Consider the following 24,452-nt stretch of genomic DNA (forward strand, 5'->3'; position numbering starts at 1 on the left):
TTTTAACTAAAATGTCGTAGATAGTGGCGTTATTATTAAAAACATATTTTTCATTCAAGAAATGCAATTGTTTTATTTTTGCCTAAAGCTTGTGTACGCAACTGTACCATATTAATAAATATACTAACCTTCCAAGTTAAGAACGTTTCTTAGACATATGGCACGGCCGCTTTTTTGTAGCTATCCGAACTTGGTCGGATTATGTAGGTTTTCGATGCTCCGTCAGTATTATAATTGTCTTTCTTTAATTACTGAATTTAATGACATGAAATTTTGCAAGTGAATAGTTGAATGATTAAACTAATTATTGGCATACATTTTACCATGCAATTCCTTTAGAACGTCGTGATATTCGACTGCTTTGTAAACAGTGATCTATTCATGGTAAAATATCCTATAACTTTTTAATTACTAACGGAACATCATTGATACTTGGCAACATGTTGGAGACACTTACAAGGTTTGTGTAAACGTGAAAATCTAGACCCCAAACTGCATACTTTAAGAACTAAGACCTAATAAGTGTATTTTACGTTTATATTTTTATCTTTTAAACCCTACGACTTTTTCTAAATCTGTTTTTTAAACAAATATAAACAAATTCAAAACAACGTATGTAAAAATCTACAGCTCTCTATGTAAGCGCTTTATATGAAAACTAGCTAATGGCCAAACGTTCGCGTAGCGGAAACTTGAATTTCTCCGAAGTTTATGCATGCACTGATTTCATTCATACATAATCAATTATACACAAATACACACTAATTTTCGGAAACATCTCTTTTCTTCTAAAGTCTATGGATTAAAAAAAGTTCCGCCAGGACAACGTTCGCCAACGTTCGCCCAGCGGAATCTGTTTTTGGTGAATTTCTCCACAATGGCTGCATACACAAATTTTTATTTACCATACACAATTATAGGACGTCTTACACTAATTATCTGCATAATTAAAATCTTTAAATTCAACAACATTCCGCTGCGCGAACGCACACTCGCTATTCCTTCCTTAACCCGATGGGACGGCAATCCGACACGTCCGGAGAGAGATCAGGCGCAGGGCCGACATTTACGTGCTCTCCGATGCACGGATGAATCAATCACCAACTTCCAGGCTCCGGGCTGCTTTGTGAAAGTTTAAGAGAACCCACAAAGCGATTTCGGCCCGACCCGGGAATCGAACCCGAGACCTCGAGCACAGCAGCCGCGCTTGCGATAACTAGACCAACGAAGTAGTTACTTATAAAGTGGTTATATGACTGAAGGAAAGATGAGCGGAGATGCCATAATGAAGATAGGTCAGGCGCCTTCTTCTAGCTCAAATACATACGGTGGGCATGACGGCAACGATCAGTTATGAGTGAACTAACGAGGCGTTCGGGTTCTTTGAGCCATCTGTCAACGATTTTTGCTAATACATAAAATGGTCAGGTCCAAAGGAGGCGTGTAAGGGTTTGATAGTAACGTTCCTCGTCCCCCGCTCACCCGCAGTATGGCGCGCTACTTTCTTAGGAGATTTTCCGTTATGGCACCTCCGCTAGTTATTATGTTCTCCATGGATGATGCAGTAAATTGGATCATCTTCCTCCTGCCCTGCTCCCAATTTTATTTGGGGTCGGCGCAATATGTTCCTTTTGCCCTGTCTTTCCGCTTCCATTTTCCCCTGTCACTCGTCATACTGACACTCACTCCCTTCCTATTCATGTCATGTTTCAGGCAATCCATCCATCTTTTCTTAGGTCTTCCTCTTCCTCTCCATCCATCTACATTCATACTTAGACCACACTTTGTTGCATGCGTATTATCCCTCCTCATTACATGCCCATACCATGTATTGTGAAATGGATCTCATGTTACAAATAAAATTTAATTATCTCAGTATTCGGTTCCACCAGATACCAGTTAGTCACTATGTCTGGCTATGTTACATGATGTAGCAAATATCTCTATGAATGACGTAGTTATAATACAATTTCATTGTTGTACCCATTCTTATCAATGTTAGCATTCCTCTAATATTAGGTAAAACACTATTTATATTAGTACACTATCTTATTGACTATTGTAGTCGTTTATTTGTGTAATATAATCTTTATAAAACTAAATAAAGACATAGCAAGTCGCGTGATTAACACGTGAAGTGTTTGAAGCACGTACGACATTGTGTCGGCAAGCCTACGCTTGATAAAATATGATTATTATATTGAAGTATTTTTATTAGTTTGTTTTCTAAAACTAGATAAATATTTCTCTAGATGTTTTTTTTGAATTTTATTGTCATTGTTTGTAGGTTTATTCTTTATTGCACACATAAATACATTTGACACACTGAAAACGGAGACATTAGGTACGACGGTAGGTGTGAGAGAGTTTAATTTATAAAGGGGTAATAACGGAAAAGTTATACAGTTATCTTTTAGTCATAAGGATAAGCAGAATAAAAAATTATAGGGCATGCAACCAACAGGGCCAACAGGGTCAGCAAATATTTAATGATTCTTTGGTCAAAAGAGAACAAATAAAACAAAAAATAACACATAGTATAAAACAATTTATTCGTAACAAAATATGATTAGCCGTTAAAAATAATTATGTACAATAGAAATAATTAACTATTATCACAAATAGTTGCTTCTGCCCGGATCTCGGCGTCCACTAATTTGTACTTACAAGTGTTGACACTTAACTTAAATTACCACCTTTTATTAGGGGGTCAAAATTCTGGGGTCATTTTGGACCCCAACAATAAAAAAAGGAACATAAACTTACTTAAGCAACACTAACAGAAACTTTATAAATAATATTATATGATCCAATTTTACTAAATTAAATTACTGAAAATTCTGTTGTTTGGAGACCAAATGTACGTATAAAAGTTGCCATATAAAAATATATTTCCACTGGAATAAATATTAAATAGTACCTATTTATTTTGATCTCCATTCAACATTAAAACAGTGGGTGAATAAGATATGTCTTATTTTCTAAGATAATAGGGATTCAATCAAGGGCCCATAGGTACAAACGACGAAAAAGTCAAGTATGCAATTTTCTTCTTCATACTTATTTTCTGTCCGTACTTAAAAACATTCTCACATCTATGTTAGGATTCGATTTTTGTTTCTCGATTGAAATCGATTGTTACTCTCTCGATTGGTCGTTGTTCTAATTGGTCGATTATCGATTTTTTATCGATTTATTATGAATCCTTTCCCGCTATGGCCTCGCACTCGGCTTGCCCCGATACGTAGGTAATACTAATATCTAGCGATTATTCATATAAACATCAACACACAATATAAATTCGGTTTACTCTATCACTTTATGCCTTCTCTGGCTTGGATGGCCTGTGAACAAAAGAAAAAATAGTAAATTAATTACCAAATAACATCAAATAGTAGCTAGGTATAAATAAAAAGTGGGAGCTCGTTGCTAAGTAACATGCACTCTGGTCGGTTGAACATCATAAGGTTAAGCAACGCTTGGAGCAGTCAGTCTGTGGATGGACCATCTTATCGATGACGAGTTCCTCCGTGTTTCGGGGGGTAGGTTAAATTTGTAAGTCCCGGTTTTCAGTTGAACATCTTTGACAGTCGGTGTAGCTATTCAGAAGGCAGTAAGTCTGGCAACCAGTCTTACCAAGGGCTATCGGATTGCCCGGGTTGAGGAGGTCAGATAGGCAGTCACCCTATATAGCACACTGGTACCTACTCATCTTCTTATACTATAGATTAATAATATAATGTATATTTTTATATATTATATAAAAATGAATTGCTGTTCCTTAGTCTGACTAAAACTTGTGAATGGCTGACGCGTTAGCTTATTTTGGTTTTAAAATGTTTGTAGAGGTGCAGGGAAGGTTTAAACGATACGAAGTTCGCGGGATCTGCTAGTATTTTATAGGTAAAGATACTGACCTGCCAGAAAGGATATCCTGGATCTCCTGGAAGCTCTTGCCCTTGGTCTCGGGCACCAGGAACAGCGTGAAGAAGAAGGCGGCCACGCAGCACGCTCCGAAGATGAAGAATGTGCCGCCCATGCCCAGCGCTGCGGCTATGGCGCTGAAGTACCTGTGGGGAAGATTATATTTGTAGTTAATTGGACGCTAGAAGGAGTGATATTATGGTATCTTCTTCATTTTATCCAGTTAAAGAAATAAACGTGCAAGTTTGTAAGAATTTAGATAAACTACTGAATGGATTTTGGAGAAACTTAGCAGTAATATGTACTGCGGAGCTACTGGGAAGTAAGTAAAACCCTTAAAAATTGGCGTAAGTTACTCCTTGCTATCTACCATTGAAAGTCTTCTTATAAAATCGGTCTAACCGTTTCAGATATAAGCGTAAAAAACAGACAGACATACAAACAATTAAAAATAACTATTTTGGTTTAATGTAGCATGCATGTGTGCCAACGCTTAGTAAACAGCTACATACGTCTCGTTTGTGATGAATAAGTGCCTTATCTATTTATCTACATATTTTAATACTTAGCCTAAAAGACAATCTTACCTAGTAATCAAGAAAGACAGCACCCAGCAGAAAGCCGTGGCAATAGGCGAGGCAATAGCCTTCACTTCAATAGGGAACAGCTCAGACATGACGGCCCAGGGCAGGGGACCCAAACCCCAGCAGTAGGTGACAATGAACAGCACCAGGGACAAGATGGGGAGGAAACCAATCTTCTCCACCACGGGGTTCTCCGCTTGAGCCAGCATGAAGAACATGCCTAGTAGACCCTGGGAAGAAAAAGGAAAATTGTGAGTAAATTGTTTATTTCTATTTCAAATTAAGATAATACTTTTTTGCAATTTTTTGGTCGTTGGCTGGTAAAAAATACGTGTGGCATGAAGACGGCTACTTCGTAATTTTTCTAGGTATAGGAAGTTAAAATGACCACTATTTTGAATTCTGTTATATTTTCTTTCCTATTTGGTACCATTGTTGGATTTAGGTAGTGTTTCTAGTTATTACCTTTCAGCTTTCAACTCCTGAAAAAATCAGCTTTCGATTATGAGTTTAGGTACTTGTCCGAAGTAACGGTCTTCATAAATATATTTTTTTTCATTGGTAGCGGTAAAAAAACAAATGCATAGGGTTTAGTGTTTCTAACTAAATCTACTTACGAGACCAATAGCAGTTCCGCAAGACGAGATGAGGAGCAGGATCCTGCGTCCCAGCCGGTCTACCACCAGGGGAGTGATGAACGAAGCGATCACCTGGAATACATAGAAATATCATGTAATTTTTTTCATTATTAAATTGAACCCGTTATTCTCAGGAAATTCTCGACCAATTTGTTTCAGTGTTACACAGCACATTTATTGAGAAATCCTACTTTTTATCTGGTTGAGCAGAGTACTTTCCACGAATGCCAGTGAAACTACTGAAGGGTGTTATTCCTGTTGTCATATGTTTTTTTAACGAGTCCCATTTATTTTCCGACAAACTTTGAGGTATTTACTCGTGGAAAACAATTCTCCTTAGGAATTCATCAAAATCCATAACAAGTTTGATATTCCTTAGCCAACAATCAAACATCCCAACTGACCTGTACAACACCAATGATGATGGTAGCAATAGCGGAGTCCAGGCTGGAGTTGGCAGCCTCGAAGATGTTGGTCATGTAGAAGAGCACGGCGTTGATGCCGCTGAACTGCTGGAAGAACACCAGCGCGCAAGAGATGTAGAACGCCTTGAAGTTGCTGCCGCGGAACACATCTGCCACCTGGAATTACAAACAAACTCAGTCAGTCATCATATCCTGAGGCTTTTCCCTACTATGTCGGTCCTGTGCCTGATCTCTCTCCGGTCCGGATTGCCGTCCCATCGGGTTATGAGAGTGAAGGAATAGTGAGTGCACCTGTGTCTGCCCAAAGGCTTGTGCACTATAATATGTCCTGCGCAGCTGGCTGATCTCCTTAAATGAGAACAGCCGCCGTGGCCGAAATCGACCGTGGATGCCATTATTTTATCAGACAGGTAATTTTCAACTGGTCTATTGGTAAAGGACCGTTCTCTTACCTAAACCGCATTGTTTTGTTTTGCATTTGTATTTTCTCAACGGCAGCAAAGTTATTGCATGGATCTAGTTCTTTGTAGCATAAATAGGATTATTAAATTATTATTCCCTGTAATGGGCATAGTGAAGGAAATTAAGTGCATTTTTAAGTAGTAATAATAAGTTACATATTATGTAACATATGTAATTAATTTCTTTTCTAACAATGGTTTTCTTTTTCTTTTTTTATATGTGTGGAGGCTTGTAAATAGCTATTTGATAATACCATAGTTATATATCATTCTTTTCTTTTGTTAGTCTGTAAGCCTTCTGTAAAATGTAATAAATAAATAATTAAATAATCTAGGAATGTATTTGGGTTCAAGTTTTGGCGTAGTTTTGTGAAAAATGATGTTATTTTGAAGAACTTACAGTGGCAGTCTTCTCAAGAGAAGCGTTGACATCAGCGGCCATCAGGTCAAGTTCTGCCTGCACACCCTCGTGAGAGCGGCCTCGGATAGATGCCAGGCATTTTGCTGCAGCTTCCCGGTCACCTGGAAATTAAAAGATGATGATATGAGATATTTAAGCTGATAAAAGTATGCAACGTAGATTTTTAACAAACAGGTCTTTTAGGGTAGAGATGGGGAGATAAAAAATGATCTGTTTGTAAGATAACAAGGTAAATATAAAACTATTAGATCTCTCGTTTTAGCGTGCTACTTTCTTAGGCGATATTCAGTTATGAGACCTCCGCTAGTTATTTTAATGACGAATTTAACGCCGTAGGCGTTTTCTCCCAGTCTACACTTGGGTGGTGGAGAATTAGCAGTGGTATGTGCAAAGTTTTTTTGATATTTACTTTAAAAATATAAATATTATATATATTCAATATATGTTTGATATTATCTTGTTCTCCACCATCAAAACTCACCTTTGCCCAAATAATAGAAGGGTGACTCAGGCATGAAGAAGAACAGTACAGCAAAGGCCGCCGTGAAGATGATACCGACATACGCAATCACCATGTAGGACACGTATGGACCGATACCGTAGATCAGTAGGTAACCTAACGTGATGAAGGCCTGCAGGAACGAGCCGAGAGCACCACGGGAGTCATCCTGAAATGAGAAGTAGAAGAATTAGGTTACTTCACAGATAAACGCAGATGGCAGCTCTCAAGTGGAACAAAAGTGCTTTATTTTGTATTTTTCGGTGTTCTAAATTAATAATTTATGATATTGAATTATAAATTTTTATTTTTAATTAAATTCATAATTAAATTGTAATAGACAGCTGTGTTGCTGGGAAGTTTGTTCGTCACCACTTCTTCTTCCCAGCCATAACACTAAGAAGTGGTGAAAGAGGGCTTTTTGAGGGTGCTGTCATTTTTGTAACTTTGACGTTAAAAAGTGCTAATCTAATAAGCATATTTTAATAAACGATTTTCGAATACAGCCTAAAAGTTTGAAGGTTGAATGAGTGTTCGTGGCTTATATTTCATCAGGATCTCATCTTGGTACGTTACTTAGTCTTGAATTGAGTGCCAAAATAAGGATGCAGATGATATTTAGTTTCCTCGCTTTAATTTCATTCAGACATACTAACAATACCCTCACCCTAAGATCTTTCAGCTTTTAAAATTAGAGAAAAATTATTTCAGTTAACTTCCGTCTTTCTGCGGTATTTTCTATAATATGTCTGGTTACATTGGGAAATCGCTGATTAGCGATAAGACCGCCCATTGTACTCTTATTTGAGTTTTATGAATTCCTGTATTGTTAATTTTCTTCGTATACAATAAAGAATAATCTAATCTAATCTAATCTTATCTACATTTTCTGTACTAATACCATTTAATTTGTTCAATGAGTTAATACACACCAGAAGAAATCCAAAATGCTTGCCGGCCACTCTAATGGCCAGTTTCTTCATCAAAAGTTAAAGTTAAAGTTATGGCTAAAGTAATGTCTAAAGTAAAAGTAACGGTTAAATTCAATTTTTCTATTAGTTTTGCTGTGACTTTAGCCTTGAAAAAACGAATTTGACCGTTACTTTTACTTTAGACATTACTTTAACTTTAACTTTTGATGAAGAAACTGGCCATTAGAGTGGCCGGCAAGCATTTTGGATTTCTTCTGGTGTGTATTAACTCATTGAACAAATTAAATGGCGTAATTGCAGTAATCGGTCCCCTCACACGGGCTCAACCAAAGGTCCTTAGAATAACTTTCAAAAAGATCAACAAAAATAACTTACGGTAGCAATTTCAGCGCAGTACATAGGGGAGATTGTGAACAACATTCCGACAGCCAAACCCCAGAAGATTCTTCCACCGTATATCATGCCAACGTTCTTGGTAGCTGCGATCAGGATCCAACCAATGAAGAGAGGAATCGAAGTGCTGAGGAGACCCCATTTGCGACCGATCTTTGATGCTGCGAAACCGCCGAGGAATGGTCCTGAAAAGAGAAAGGGAATTTTCGTCAATTAAGATTTGCTGAATCTGTGGTATCAACAAAATTGAAAATGAGTTGATAAGTTTTTTCAGAATTTATTACTCTCGTTTAACCAGGAAGGAATCGAAAGAGTAGTAACTAAGTAAAATCTTAAGTTTATTTTTAGGCCAGAGTGCAGATAGCATATCAATAACTCAGAAACTCATGGGTTTGCACTTGTTACAGCATCTAGACTTACTAGATTAGACTATCTAGACTTACTAATATATGATAAACCTGAAGAGTTATAGTTAAGGTTATATTAAGGCTTGTTTGTTTGAACACCTGAGTCTCAGTAACCGATTTGGAAGTATTTTTCAGCGTTTGATAGCCCATATATCGAGGAAAGACCCATGGATGAAACCGCTAATAGAATCTAGAAAATAAATTAAAGGAAGCTTACCGAAGATAGCGCCAACAGTGAGCAGGGAACCGATCCAGGCCTCCTCGTCCTTGGTGATGGGCACGCCGATGGGGTTGTCCGTGGTGTTCTGCAGCTTCAGGTTCACGGGAGACGTCCATCCCATGGAGTAACCTGTCGACGCGATCGCGATGTTCGCTGCAGAAGAAAAAGATAAAATTAATCTATCTATACATATCTATACATATAATAAATCTGTAAAAAAACTGTGTCTGTACATTGAATATATTAAAAAAATAATAATTGGGTGGGGTTTAGAAACAGTAATGGAGCACAAATCCAAAAAAAAAATTCTGTCTGTTTGTCTGTATGTCTGTATGTCTGTATGTCTGTATGTCTGTTTGTTTGTACACGCTAATCTTCCGAACTACTGAACGGATTTCAATGATTTTTTCTTTGTTGTATCAGTATTAGGCCTGGTCAACATATAGGCTATAATTTATCTTCGAAACTTGAAGACCTGATGCAGAACTCCAACAGACCAATAAAACTATAAGAGATACAAATATGGTGCCGTGGCAAAAATTGTTTCATTTGATGAGCATTTTCAGCTGAGATTATAAATTTTAAGATCTGGAACACCTGATGTGGAACCCCAAGAGCCCAGCTTCTCTGTACCATATACAGGTATGCCGTTTTAGCAAAAGTTGTTCAATTTGATAAGCACTTTCTATTGACTTATACAAATTGAAGATCTAAAACACCTGATGTGGAACTCCAGGGGCCCAGCTAGACTATAGCATATAGAGGTATGACGTTTTAGCAAAAGTTGTTCAATCTGATAAGCACTCTCTGTTGACTTATAAAAATTGAAGATGTAAAACACCTAATGTGGAAACCCAGGAGCCCAGCTAGACTATAGCTTATAAAGATATGACGTTTTAGCAAAAGTGGTTCAATCTGATAAGCACTCTCTATTGACGTGTAAACATCGAAGATCTGGAACACCTGATGTGGAACTTCAAGAGCAATACTACACTTGAAATGTATAGAAATGAATGTTATGAAATAGGTATAGTGAATCAAAATAAGTAATTAGTCCGTCTTTTAGATAACCCTAAAATAATGGACACGCATTTTTCTTTTCTCTCTCTCACAAACAAATAATAACGAAGATACAACAACGCTTGAATTTCGTGTTAAGTCACTGCTTAGTACAAATTTTACATACCTAGACGTGGCGTCACGAGCCTCCACTCTCTAACTTTGTTGCGTTTTATCTTCATTATTATTTTGTATATCTCTTCCAGACCTCGGGACTACAGAGTTCCAAATTTTTGGGAGGCAAACGTGGGGTCGAAGCCAACACGCTGAAGCCCTTTTGAGACAACTTTAATGAAATGGTGACACAAAACCGACGATTATCCCTTTATACACTATAGAAATGAACCCAAGGATAATCCCCGGTGGACGTCGTTAAAAAAAAGACAATCCCCGGTTCTGTGCTAAACTATTGCTAACTATGGAGGAAAACTACTTGGGCTATTTTGATGGGATGTTAGTGGATGACAATGTATTAGGTACATGTAAAAACGGCAGGTGGAGACTCGCCACCTCACTTACTGTAACCAGTCACTGAATAGCAACAAGAGGGCAATAGGGACATGAGCGGCTGAAGGGTGAGGATACCTCGGCGGACTTTAAACGCGGATTACGCGCTCCCTGTGCTTACCATGAGGCACCTACCCTCCGAGCAGGGCCACTAATCCTGCTCTAGCGACTCCACTCTGGACGGCCAAGCCAAGCCAGAGGCGTGAGACCTACCCCCGTCATGGTTCACTCCGACCGGCCGGAGATGGGGGACAGTATACTCTCCCTGGAGAACTCAGTATATATAGCCCCGCGGGGTCGCTACTCCCCGTCATCAGCCTCAGATGTCTTGCGGTGCCTATATCTCATTATTATTGTCGTTATTATCTCAAGAGCCTTTGTCCCAATTATGTTAGGGTCGACTTCCAGTCACGATGCAACTGAGTACCAGTGTTTTACAAGGAGCGACTGCCTATCTGACCTCCACAACCCGGTTACCCCTTGGTAAGACTTACTGGCTTCTGACTACCCATAACGACTGCCAAGAATGTTCAATGACAGTCGGAACCTACAGTTTAACATCCCCTCCAAATAACGGTCATTGGTATCCAAAATATACGTAGAAAGTACATACGAACTTAGAAAAGTTGCATTGGCAGGCACTTGCCAGACCTGGAATCAAAGACGCACGCTCATACTTGAGAGATTGGTTCTCTACCCACTAAACCACCACGAATTCCACTAAGTCACCACGACTTTGTCATCTATTTAATGTTTTTTTACGAAATAATACCTACGTGTAATATTTTTGCCACACACAACTTAAATGCGGTCTAATTACAATCACTACTTTTATCCCTATGGTCACGTCTATTGCGACTATTCAGATCTTTGATTTTGCTGACCCCATAGTCGCTGGCATAAGGGACAGGATCCGCGTACGAAGTCGCGGGCAGAAGCTAGTCAGGAATAAAAATACACGCATCTGAATTGAGGACATCCTCTTTTTTGGGAGGTCGATAAAAAATTACTTCATGGTCGTGTGGATAAGTTAGATTTTTAGAAGGCCAGATTTGTTGTCTACTGAAGAATTTATTTTGCATAGATATAGGTAGATGGATTGCCAATCCTTACTAATATTATAAATGTCAAAGTACCTATCTCTGTCTGACTGTCCGACGCTTATATGCCAAAGTTAAGAAACCGATTTAAATAGAATCTTTTCCTCTATACCCCATTAAAAAAATATAGGAGGCAGTAATGCTCAAAATACATAAGTACATTTATCATAGAACTAAGTATAGGATCTCGTACAAAAACATTCGGAAATATCCATTACAAGTGGCGCAATGACAGCCACGTCAAAATCGCCATGTCAAAACTTCCACGTCGATATTTACTCAGCATTGTAAATATTTAAGATATTACAAAGATCTCATCATAAAACTGTATCTTACACAAACACTATAAAACAGTTAAATCTGTAATTTAAATTTACTTAAGTGTTGCCACAATAAAGTCTGTGTTTATCAGTGTTGCCAGACTAGCCTACCGCAGCGTTTGAGATAAAGTTTATTTTAAGGCAATGTTTGTTGCGGTTTCCTGATTATGGCAATAAACATAAAAAATTAAGTATTGTTTAAACAATTTGGCATAACTGTCAGTACCTATTTATAATTTAATTGTCGCTAATGAACATACGTCAAATATAAAAATATTAGTTACACTTTTTTTAATCACATATAGCACCAAAAATACATTTCATTCTAATATAGTGAAATAATAAATAGCAAAATTTTGTTTTTACCTAAAGGCTCCGAAACTTCTAAACCGATTTAAAAATTCTTTCACTGTTGGCAAGCCTAAAGCTTTGGTTTCCTAGGAAAGCGGTGCCGTCATATAGCGGCCGTAATATTACGGGCGCAAATAGACGGTCGTCTTTACGGTGATGATATGTGGAAAGTTCCACGGCCGTTTTAACACACCGTCATAAACTTTTTGTTAGTTGTATCATACTTACTAACCTGTTTTATTTAATATTTCTCAAATTTCACGACACCAATTCTGTATTAGTTGACTTTTTCTATAATCTTTACTTTTTATATTATATATTGCTTCGTGGTTACGAACGAAATCTATTAAAACTTCGTCGTCCTCGCTGCTCCAAGAGTTGTAACAAATTTTTGACGTTGTTCCGAAAAAAAAAACACAGATACGTATTAAAAAAGCTTCACCGCTTTCAATAAAACGTTCACCAAACTATCTGACACCGTCAAGACGGCCGTCATGCAAATGGCGGCACCGCTTTTTGAAGTTACGGTGTCAGTTACCGCTCTCCAGGAAACCGCCCCATTTTGTTTACATAGACAACGTTCTAGTGACGTCATTCACCGCTTTATTACGGCCGCTATATGACGGCACCGCTTTCCTAGGAAACCCAAGCTTAAGTAACAAAGGATTCCGGTACGGATACAAGTTTTCCGGGGATGCTGGTGAAACTGCGGGAAAACAGGTAATATTTTAATAGACCAGAACTCTATATATAATTAGAAAATTCCACAAGGAAAACCACTCATTTCACTGAAAGTTACGACCTAAGCGTTGGGTACACATTGTATGCAAACATATGCATTTTATAGTACCAAGCCCTTTTTCTTGGGGCGTGTAATAAGCACGAGTTATGTGCTTACTTTGGGCTTAAACATAGCTTGAAATGAACGAGAAATAGCATTGACCTTCATATTCTTAGTACCTATTTGTTTTTACTCATTTGCATCTGTAAATCCTGAACTAAGGGTGTTTAGTCCAAACGAATTAAGAACTAAACTACAGAAGGCTTTGGGACTCTTTAGTTCAAAACCCTTGAATCTGATCAAAAACCCTTTCTTTATATTTCTGTTACTCTAGCAATTAGATTTACTATATAATTTACAAAATCGGTTCAGCAATAACTGTACAATTGCTATCGAGGAGAAAGAAATGTTGACACCTAAGGAAAGAGACACCTAAAATTGTTTTATGCAAGTTTATGACAAGCCTAGCTTTTCTTTTTATCTAGAAACTAGATGTAAATAAACTATCGATTGGCTAACTCATCGTTACTGTTGTTTACAAACAGAACAAGTTGTTATAATTACACGAGTTAACTGTTCATTGTCAGTTATCTTTTGCGGCCAATTCGATACTACTACAATAGTATTTTATTATCTCTGATACGAGTGGGGTATAAATAAACCTTGTTTGTGTGAAACCTTATTGTTTTGTGGCACTAATAATAGACAATAATAGGATCAAATTAATATTAGAAAGAGCATTCCTTAAATTCGAAACAAACTGCGAAAAAATCTGGAAAAGTTTTAAACATTTCGCACGGGTTTTTTTTTCTTAATTTAGATTGACTTTCAAAAAAGAGTACTTCAATTTTCTTCTTTCTAAAAGACCCGTGGACGGTTATTGAAAATTCTATTGTTATAAAAGCGATAATAGGTATGATATAAAAGTTTTTACATGACATATTCATGAGCAAAATGCCACTCTTTCATAGAGTTAGAGAGTGAGTTTAGAGAGTTATACTGGTAGAGATATTTTTACTAAGGTTCTACCCCTACAAATTGCAGTTACGTGGAAAAATGTTTCACAAGAAATAAACTACTAGTTATCTATAATTTCCACGACTATAATTATCAGTCATCTTTAGCGTGGGAACACGTATAAAATAAAGTAAAATAATCTGCATTAATTTACTTTAAAGTAAAAGCAAATATTTGAAAACTCACACACATTATTGACTGAAAAGTTACCGAGGTGTTTGCATAAAGATAATTTTTGAAAAGAAAAATATTATAATGTCATGTATGTTGACTTATAGATTTGCTTTTAGATGCGTAACTAAGCCCTATACTTCAATATAGTTAAATATCTCGGAATTTTATACAATTTTTGTCTAATACCCATTTTATGCCTGTACTTAGCAACTTTGTTGACGACAATAATGGTAACATTTAAAAGAAAATATAAGTAAGCTTAAGTCGTGGTGGCCTAGTGGGCAAAGGACCAACCTCTCAAGTATGAGGGCGCGGGTTCGAATCCAGGTCAGGCAAGTCCAATGCAACTTTTCTAAGTTTGTATGTACTTTCTAAGTATATCTTAGACACCGATGGCTGATATAAAGGTGAAGGAAAACATCTTGAGGAAACCTGGACTATATAGTCTGAAATCAGCAACCCGCATTGAGCAAGCGTGGTGATTAATGCTCAATCCTTCTCCGTGTGAGAGGAGGCCTCAGCCCCGCAGTGGGACGATAAAAAGGCTGTAACTGTATAAGTAAGCTTCGCGCCATGCTATGAAAAATCGAAATGCTTAAGAACATTGAATTCTTCTTCAGTAAATTCCATTACATATTATGATAAATATTGCCTTGACAACAACTAAAGAAAATTAAGTAATAAGACTAGTAGGTAAGTACTTATTCAATTCACTAGAACTCCCTGAAGGCCACACAGGGGCCTGATAATATACACTTTTATCATATTATATCACTTATTAAGATAAATTCAACCTGCCTAAAGTTTTAATTCGAATCTTGGGCCATAAAGGTTGACTAGTGAGAATGCCTATGGCATTAAGTCCGCCTTTGTAATTTTAGGATTGCATAAAGTTAAATAAATAAATAAATAAATAAATAAATAAAGCATGATATTAATACACGTCATAGATATTATTTTGATAATTTTATCCCAGTAGGTACCTACTTATTTACTGAAGCAGTCTAGGTCTGATAAACTGATAACATAATTAAGTAACATGTAAATTTCCTATTTCAAATAATACTTAAGTTATCTTAACGTAAGAGGAATTCGGAAAATATTTTTATTGGTAAGATTAACTGGAAGAAATTTCGCGAGATCGATTTTTTTAGCATTCGATAACAATTTAGACAGACAGCAAAAAATATAATTGATTTCACATTATTTTCATTTGATAATTTTCCAGCTATATACTCATTCACACTTTAATTACATAGGAATGTAAGATAGCTGCGCGTTGTAATTTTTTTCTAGGTAAAAATATTAAGCGAAGTCACTTTTTCTGTGTCTTTATCTGTTTCAATATCCGGTCCATCGTTACTCAAAAATGGAAGAACCGGTTTTGATATATTTATACACTTATGAACACACTTTACAGCAGCCTTATATAAAAGAATTGAAACACGTGTAATACAATAATTACAACTTTTTTTGTCACACCATTTCTTTTGAAAAAACTTATGTGACCAAAGAGTCTAAATACCATTGTTAAAGCGCGATATATAAATTGTTTTATAAACACAAATGTTTTACACATAACATGTGTGATATTATTATAATTTAATAATACAGTAATGAGTTTGTTTTGCTCTCACATACTGAAACGGTTATTCTTTGTGTCTTTCATGAGTTTCAGTCGCTGAAAGGGTGATTTATTTTCACATAGACGTTCTTAGTGTTTACATTGAGAGCCCTGGCTGGATAGTTTTCATAATGACGGGTTCGTTAACGTTATTGTAACTAGAAAAACATTATTGTTTTCAGTAACTGTTAAGATGCTCTAGCCACAAGTAATGTAATACCTACCTACAGAAATATTTTTCAGAATAAGTGTGTCATATAACAAGTTTGTTTTAAATATCATTACAGTTTTATATACATATCTAGATATGAGTTATCCTACTAATATTTTAAATGCGTACAAGTCCTAAGTATGTAGCGGATTGTTTGATCCTTTACTGAATTTGATGAAATATGGCATGTAATATATATGCATGTATAGGTTACATTTTATTCATATTCATGGGAAAGTAGTTCCTCAGAGACACAAATTAATCCGAGAGTGGAAGCTATTACAAAGTGTGCTTAGGTTAAATTAGCCTAATCTTCCAATTGACAATTTTATATCGTCCTTAGTTCCTGTTTTCTAGATAGGTAAGTGTATCATTCGTCACTGCCCAATCCACCACAGCAACAATCACAGGTGACGCGCAGTACAATCATTATATATAATTATCTAATAGCAATACAGACAAACAGACGTCCACAGTTCACGGCACATGCTATATTTAAACTCGGCTATATTTAGAATAGGCATGATGACAAATTTTTAAATTCCTTTGTATGATGTAGGTATACGTCTATTTTATATGAAAAATTATTAATTTTAAGAAAATGCGAAGTTTTTTTATCAAATAATTGCATTTTTCTCTGTCCACTTTGAATCCGGCGCGAAAACGCTTGTCAGTGTCATGTCGTCACTTGTGACGTCACGACTGAAATTACAAGACGCAAGTAAACAACGCTCGTGCAATAATTAAGTTTTTTGTGTTATTAAATATGAATTCGAAAGTGCATAGGTGTTGTGGGGTCCCCCAGTGTAAGAACACATCCAAAACAACTCCTGATAAGTTATTTGTGTACGTTCCTCACAATAAAAAAATACGAAACAAGTGGCTTAAACTTGCAAGGCGAGATTCAAAAGCAATATTGCCCAGGGTACAACTTTTTTTTTGTGAAGATCACTTTGATGTAAGTTATTACATAGTTCTCTAGATTCTAGCATAGTTTATAATGTAAATAACTATTTCGAGGTTAGGTTTCATCTCTCATTGTTTTTTTAAGTTTTAACATTTCTAAATTCAGCTGAACAAAAATCTTTATTTGATGCCAAAAACTTTCCCAGCATTATGATATCAATTCTAGGCAAATTAGCGCTGTTTGCCTTGATAAATCCGGGCTCCATAACTCGTGTTATAAACAATTAATTAATTAAAAACAAAGATCGCAGTGGAAGTTCACAATAACGAAATGTGACGTTCGCGCGCTTTCGCGCGAGTTGTTTTGAGAAATGACGTCACGAGCTCTGATTGGTGTTCAAGATATCATGGCGGATTGCCTTATTTCGTAATTTTATTTTATAAAAATACATATTAATCACATTATTAACAAAGAAAACAATGCGCGTTTTATATTCCAAGCTTCAAGTTTAATTTAATAAATATATTATTTTAATGATTTTTGATTACTGTCATCATGCCTATTGTTGCCAAATTGCGATGCGTTGATTTTTTTGATAGTGGCTACTGAAATAACTATGTTTCTAACGAAGGTATTAGGGATTCAGTGGGCCAAAGGGCCAAAGCCTGCCGGGGCTGTGGGATTGTTCGAAAGAGTTACCGCGGCCCTGGTACATAAAGGGCTTAAGAAGGAACATGATGGGTTTTAGTCAGTAAAAGTCTGACACTCCCTCACGCTGCACTCACAGTGGGGTCATCTGATGATTTCCCATAAAAATAGTTATTTGTTATACAAGAGTGCAAAGTTGCTTTTTAACCGCGGGCTCAATTTTGATGACCGAGCAAGCGAAGGATTCTAAAATAGAGATGGGTAACTCAGGAGTGATAGATACAAATGATATGAATCATTCCATTTGAATCAATCACTCTTCATATCTTTACATATCCGAATGTGTCAGTAGTTCAGTATATCTTTCTTTACACCTCACTCACTCGTCGGTCATCGCGTCGGGTACTAACTAATCTGTGGCGTCGGATAGCTTCGTCGCGCGCCATTGGTTGAACGTCAAGCGAGCCGTCTCGCTCGCACCCATACGATTACGAATGTCGTTACTTTGACCACAATAAGTTGACACCCAATAATAAGTTGTTAACTCTATTGCTCACGCATAAGGCTTATAATTGTTTGTCCTTAGTGAATATTTCGGTATTATAATCTTGTCAAATGTATTGAAAACTTACCGCCTACCGAACAAACATGTTTTGACTCGAAATACACATTTTGAACTAAAGGACAATGCCAGGGTCTGGGCTCATAGTTTGCCCAGCAGTGGGAGTAGTTCCAGAGGGTTCCTTAGTGCACTCTGAACACGTAATGCAAATATTTTTGAAATCGGTCCCTGGGGTCCCGAGGAAAACCAGTTCAAATATTCTTCATGAAGAGTCACTTGACAAGGCCTGAGCCATTTGCCCAGTAGTAGGAGTGTTTGGAATTGGTTCTTTACTTCACTCTTAACACGAAATTAAAATATTTTTGAAATCGGTCCCAGGGGTCCCGAGAAAAACCGGTTCAAATGTTCTCCTTAGATATTCACTTAACAAAGTCTTTGGCATTTGCCCAGTAGTGGGAGTGGTCAAAATAGGTTCTTTACTACACTCTTAACATGAAATCCAAATATTTTTGAAATCGGTCCCTGGGGTCCGGAGAAAAACCGGTTCTAATATTCCACATGAACTGTCGCTTTACAACGCCTATGTCATTTGCCCAGTAGTGGGAGTGATTGAAATAGGTTCCTTACTTCACTCTTAACATGAAATTAAAATATTTTTAAAATCGGTCCCAGGGGTCCTGAGAAAAACCGGTTCAAATGTTCTCCTTAGATAGTCACTTAACAAAGTCTTTGGCATTTGCCCAGTAGTGGGAGTGATTGAAATAGGTTCCTTACTTCACTCTTAACATGAAATTAAAATATTTTTATAATCGGTCCCAGGGGTCCCGAGAAAAACCGGTTCAAATGTTCTCCTTAGATAGTCACTTAACAAAGTCTTTGGCATTTGCCCAGTAGTGGGAGTGATTGAAATAGGTTCCTTACTTCACTCTTAACATGAAATTAAAATATTTTTATAATCGGTCCCAGGGGTCCCGAGAAAAACCGGTTCAAATGTTCTCCTTAGATAGTCACTTAACAAAGTCTTTGGCATTTGCCCAGTAGTGGGAGTGGTTAAAGTAAATTCTTTACTTCACTTTTAACACGAAATTAAAATATTTTTGAAATCGGTCCCTGGGGTCCGGGTGAAAAACCGGTTCTTATATTCCACATGAACAATCGCTTCACAAAGCCTGTGCCATTTGCCCAGTAGTGGGAGTGATTGAAATAGATTCTTTACTTCACTCTAAACATGAAATCAAAATATTTTTGAAATCGGTCCCAGGGGTCCCGAGAGATTAATCTGATAAGACTTTTCTGCCAAATAAGTCTTAGGATCTCGCTGTCAGGATCCAGTGCTGGAAAATGTTGGAATGGGTTTTTTTTACTGTGATTTTCAAATAAATTCTAAAAGCGTTGGATTCTAATAAGAACTGACAATGATTTTCTGAAAAAAAAGGCAATTACCGCAATATTTTTGAATTTACGGTTTAAATCTACAAGGTGCCTGCGCAATAAGCTATCTTCTAGAAAAATCTTATCAAGAGGAATAAAATAAGCTCGAACATGAGGTAGTTAGTAGATACCGTTGAGGAGTTCCCTCGTCTCTCTGTCGTCTCCATTGTCAGGTCAGATCTTAACCTTTACAGTTTTGTGGTGTCTGACACATATACCCGAATGACAAGGTTTTACTCGATATGTGTCTACAATTTTTCGAGAGTCGCTCCCGATTTTTTTAGAGGTTCCATCACCAGACCCTGGGCCGGATGACAAATGAACCATTGAGGAAGTAAGCCCTTACAAACAATAAAATAATTGTTGAAATCGATTGGTAAACGACGGAGTTATGCACGTACAAACGTAAAAAGAATACAAATGAATTAAGAACCTCCTCCATTTTTGGAAGTCGGTTAACAAAAAGTAGTCGTGTACAATACCTCGTATTTGTCAATGAATATAATTCATTTCAATTAAGGTAATAAAAGTGGAATAGTTAAGAGTTTGTAAGCTTATTTTTATGTAATATTGAATAAGAGTCAAACCAGTTTTTCTCAGGACTCCCGGGATAGATTTCGAAATGCTTTGGTCTGGGACCTAATATAAGCCTATGGAACATAATACACTATGCAGTTACTGTGGGCAACACTTGAGCCCAACTTCCATACAAAGATTAGCATTGTCCTTTAATTTTCACGTAAATAATTTCGTAGGTAGACAGTCCTAAGCCTGTGTAAAGTATGAAAGGAAATCAGAAGGCTATTTCTATTTTTATTTTCTAATACTTACTAAACTAATGCTTATACTCAATACTAGATTGCGATTGACTATTCATTGAACTAATTAACATAAAAGAAGTAGGTTGTACCTACAGTCATAAGAATAGTATTTTTTTTAATTAGAAAAAAGTTGTTCAATCGCAACCGCTCAATATATCAGAAAGATGCAAACAACAACCAACCTATCACTATATCTGAATGATCTATTTGAATGAGTGAGCCGCACACGAGTTGCGAGTTTAAACGAGCTACTGAGTTATACTGAACTACTGATATAAAGATATGAAAGAGTGATTCATATCCCAGTGATTGAAAGATGCATATCTATCTTTTCTTTTCAATGACACATTTTGCCCATGTCTATTCTAAAATTGAAACACGAGCGTAGCGAGTGTTTCAATAATTAGAATCCTGAGCGATAGCGAGGGAATCAAAAGAGCACAAGGTGAAAAATCTTTGCACTCGAGTGCAACACGTAACTTTTCATCCCACCTCATCGAGGAAATTACTAAATCCAAAAAAACAAAATGGCGCACACATACGAGTATCAAATTAAAAAGATGTACCTATTAAAGTTCATATATTTGAAAACTTACTTTAAAAATGAAACGACGGTAAAAATCGGTGTAAAAACAATAACAAAAAATACTTAATTAATTGAATAATTATTTTAAGCAGTATTTTATTTGTTTAATAAGTATTTGTTTGAAAAGTCTTAGGTATCAAGATTGTCACAAATGGAGTATTGCACACGATGTTCTAAATTCAAATCACTTTGCCGCTCTAGAGGATAAAAACGACTTTTGCGCTCAGATATCAAAGGGTAAAACTACTCTTTCCGAGATGGTGGGATGAAAAAGTATTTTGGATTACCGACGAGATGAGTTAACAGCGAGAACTAGCCTTAAATACCTACATCACTCGGGAAATTGGGTTACTACCTAGGTCATCATCTGCCTAGCTTTTTCCCAAGTAGGGTCGGCTTCGAGTCTAGTCGGATGCAGATGAAACCAATCTTCACAAGGAGCGACTGCCTATCTCGTATATTGAAATAACGCCTACCTAGGTACATGTAAATAGTACTTATGTGTGATATGAAATAGTGGGCGTTATTATGACATTGCTATCTATTCAGACAGCTGTATGAAAATGCGATGTTGTTTCTCTTAAAATCATTTCATTCCTAAGATTAGCAGTCACACTAAAACCATCTAGATGGACAAGATGACCCATAACCTAAATTACTTATCATATTTTTTATTTCGTACCATAGACTTACATATTTTTTTATATATGATTCCTGATAGAAAAGGTTACATATCATACGCAAAACAGCCAGCAATTGTGCTGTGTACGCAAATATGTTTAACGTAACTAAAAGACAAATAGAAATCACGTCACAAAACTAACTTATTAACTATTTACACTAGTTATTCTACAGCTGACAATAGTGCAATTTAAACAGCTGTTGTTCGCATACAAATTATATATTAATCATCAGTTTGAAGCAAAATGGCTGACACCTTAGTCGAGCGGCCTTGACAATGAATAGCGGAACTATTGTAATTAATTTGTAACAATAGATCATTTGAACATAATTTGGTTTGGATGTTACTTTTGGGGTCTATCTTTATCACATTATACTTAAGTAGGTATATTATTAAAAAAATTATGATGCTAATATCTCAGTTTTAGAACACACTAATATTATAAACGTGAAAGTATGTATCTATGTAGGTATGGATGTTTGTTACTCTTCCACGGAAAAACTACTGACCGGATTTTGATGAAACTTAGCAGTAATACAGCTGATACAATAGAATAACAAAAATACTCCTTTTTATCCGGTTAAGGAATGTTATTTTCTTCCGGAAGCGGACGCAATCGCGAAAAACCCAGCGTATACGAATTGTATGATAAAGTCTTGATAAATGGCTTATTGTAATATAACAATAACTTTATTTTCGGTTATAGAAAATCCATAAGTAATGTGTTAGTGTTATTAAAGTCAGCTCAAACTACTAATTCTCAGAAACCGTATAATAAAACTCCCTAAACAGATAGGATAGAAAGATACCGCCTACCTCTTACCTTATAACTACATAATATTCTAAATGTAAATGTCTTCATTGTTTTTAAATACGAATCAAACTACACTGTTTGTAATTTGACCTTTTAAAAGTCGTTCACACTTTAATCTATACTTATTTATTTAGATTGGATGAGGTAAATCACAAAAACTATGTCCTTGCACGATGCTACATGGCGGAAAATATTCTTCAACAATTTTCAGTAACTATGATGTGATTAAAATGCATAGCAAGCATGATGTGGTCATATGTTTTTGTTTATTATAGTTCGGCCATTCAGAGAATGCGTTCCTGACACGTCGCGATTGAACTGACGACGTAACTTTGCAATGGCGTTGCAGTTACGATAAAAATATTTTTGCTGGTTGTTTACCGTTTTAACAATTGAGGAGCATTAAAACAACATTATTATATCAATAATCAATGAATGTAGTTACGTCGTCAGTTCAATCGCGACGTGTCAGGAACGCATTCTCTGAATGGCCGAACTATAGTAGGTCTGTCAAAGAGTAAATGATAATAAAATTTAAGTAGATACAGTTTTCGCTTGCTTTCTTTTCTTTACACTAAAATAAATATATCCTAAGTAAATGTAAATACTATGACACTAACACACCAGTGCCTTTATATACAATGAAATTGGCTAAAAATAAAGATTTATTTTTTATTTCTCTGAGATCATAACTTTATATAAAAAGTATCTTTTGACAATTTATAAATTCGTATAACATTACTTTACTAAACTAGCTTAAATAAAATGATTTAAAAAGTATACACACAATACTGATATTTAAAAGACTTAAATTCTGTAATTTATTATGAAGTTTATTAAGAACTGACAGCCCTAGGTAGATACGCGTGAAAGATACCAATCGTGCAAATAGATAAGTTTCTGCAAAATATTTAACCATAGATATACGTGTTCACAAGCCGATGTGTAACATCTATGATATGATAATGTTAAGACATCAATATCTTGATAAAGATCATATCTTATCTACATATTGTCTGTTGAAGATTGTCGATACCACAAGAGGCCAAATCTTACGGAAAGAATAATATTTTGACATTATCATATCAGTTTATCACGTAAGAGTAAATCGTAGGCAGAAACGTGAATAATATATCTCTTTATTTTTCCTTTCTGTAGAGGAAAAATAAAACAAAATAATGTGATTAACTTCCCTTTATTACAACCAGTCTAACCAAGGGGTATCGGGTTGCCCGGGTAACTGGGTTGAGGAGGTCAGATAGGCAGTCGCTCCTTGTTAAACACTGGTACTCAGCTGCATCCAGTTAGACTGGAAGCCGACCCCAACATGGTTACGAAAGGGCTAGGCAGATGATGATCTCTTTCTTACAATCCCAGGTTTTTTTTTATATTTTGCAGGTTTTACACGATATAGAGCAATTATTTCGCGCCTAGTCATGGGCCAAAGATTACAATAATACTACCAGAGTAGGTGCTTTGTCAAACTGACAATTATTATAATGACTAATTTCCCTGTTCGACTGTAACCATTTACGAGGTGATTAGGTACCTGCCATCCATTTTTTTTAATTATAATTTTTTCATTCAGAACCTATAACTCATGTAAAATGCTGTTTTTTTTAACCGACTTATAAAAATGAATGTATGTTCGTTTGTGCGTGATTATCTTACGTTTTTTAGATGCAGTTTTCAGCATAGTATTTGTCAGACTTATGAGAAGTTAAGTTTATTATTAAAGAATGTGTTATTTTCTTCCAAAAAGTTATTTTTTTTATTATTTTTTTAAGTCCCTTTCAAGAATAACGTATGATTTTGCTAGTCGACGTGTAATTTTTCTTATATATTCATTACAGGACAATTATTAAAATATGCAAATCTACAAAAATCTATACATAATTTCCCACAGTAAAAATATACTTTGTTTACACTGCAAATAGTTTGTACAGACAGATA

General features: G+C 36.1%; 1 protein-coding gene across 3 annotated transcripts in view; it reads right to left on the reverse strand.

Annotated features, from left to right (window-relative positions):
* Positions 1 to 2,528: 2,528 nt before the first annotated feature.
* LOC124641849 (facilitated trehalose transporter Tret1-2 homolog) overlaps positions 2,529 to 24,452 on the reverse strand; it is a 46,887-nt gene continuing 24,963 nt past the window's right edge. For all 3 annotated transcript variants that reach the window (XM_047180090.1, XM_047180089.1, XM_047180092.1), the window contains exons 3-11: positions 8,902 to 9,057; positions 8,260 to 8,462; positions 6,935 to 7,121; positions 6,433 to 6,554; positions 5,551 to 5,727; positions 5,126 to 5,218; positions 4,512 to 4,738; positions 3,918 to 4,070; positions 2,529 to 3,344 (exon numbers count right to left, since the gene is read on the reverse strand). In XM_047180090.1, the coding sequence (XP_047036046.1) occupies positions 3,320 to 3,344; positions 3,918 to 4,070; positions 4,512 to 4,738; positions 5,126 to 5,218; positions 5,551 to 5,727; positions 6,433 to 6,554; positions 6,935 to 7,121; positions 8,260 to 8,462; positions 8,902 to 9,057 (1,343 nt within the window). In that variant the 3' untranslated portion in view covers positions 2,529 to 3,319. The remainder of the gene's footprint in view (positions 3,345 to 3,917; positions 4,071 to 4,511; positions 4,739 to 5,125; positions 5,219 to 5,550; positions 5,728 to 6,432; positions 6,555 to 6,934; positions 7,122 to 8,259; positions 8,463 to 8,901; positions 9,058 to 24,452) is intronic.

This window comes from Helicoverpa zea, chromosome 23, assembly GCF_022581195.2.
Source record: "Helicoverpa zea isolate HzStark_Cry1AcR chromosome 23, ilHelZeax1.1, whole genome shotgun sequence".
NCBI lineage: Eukaryota > Metazoa > Arthropoda > Insecta > Lepidoptera > Noctuidae > Helicoverpa > Helicoverpa zea.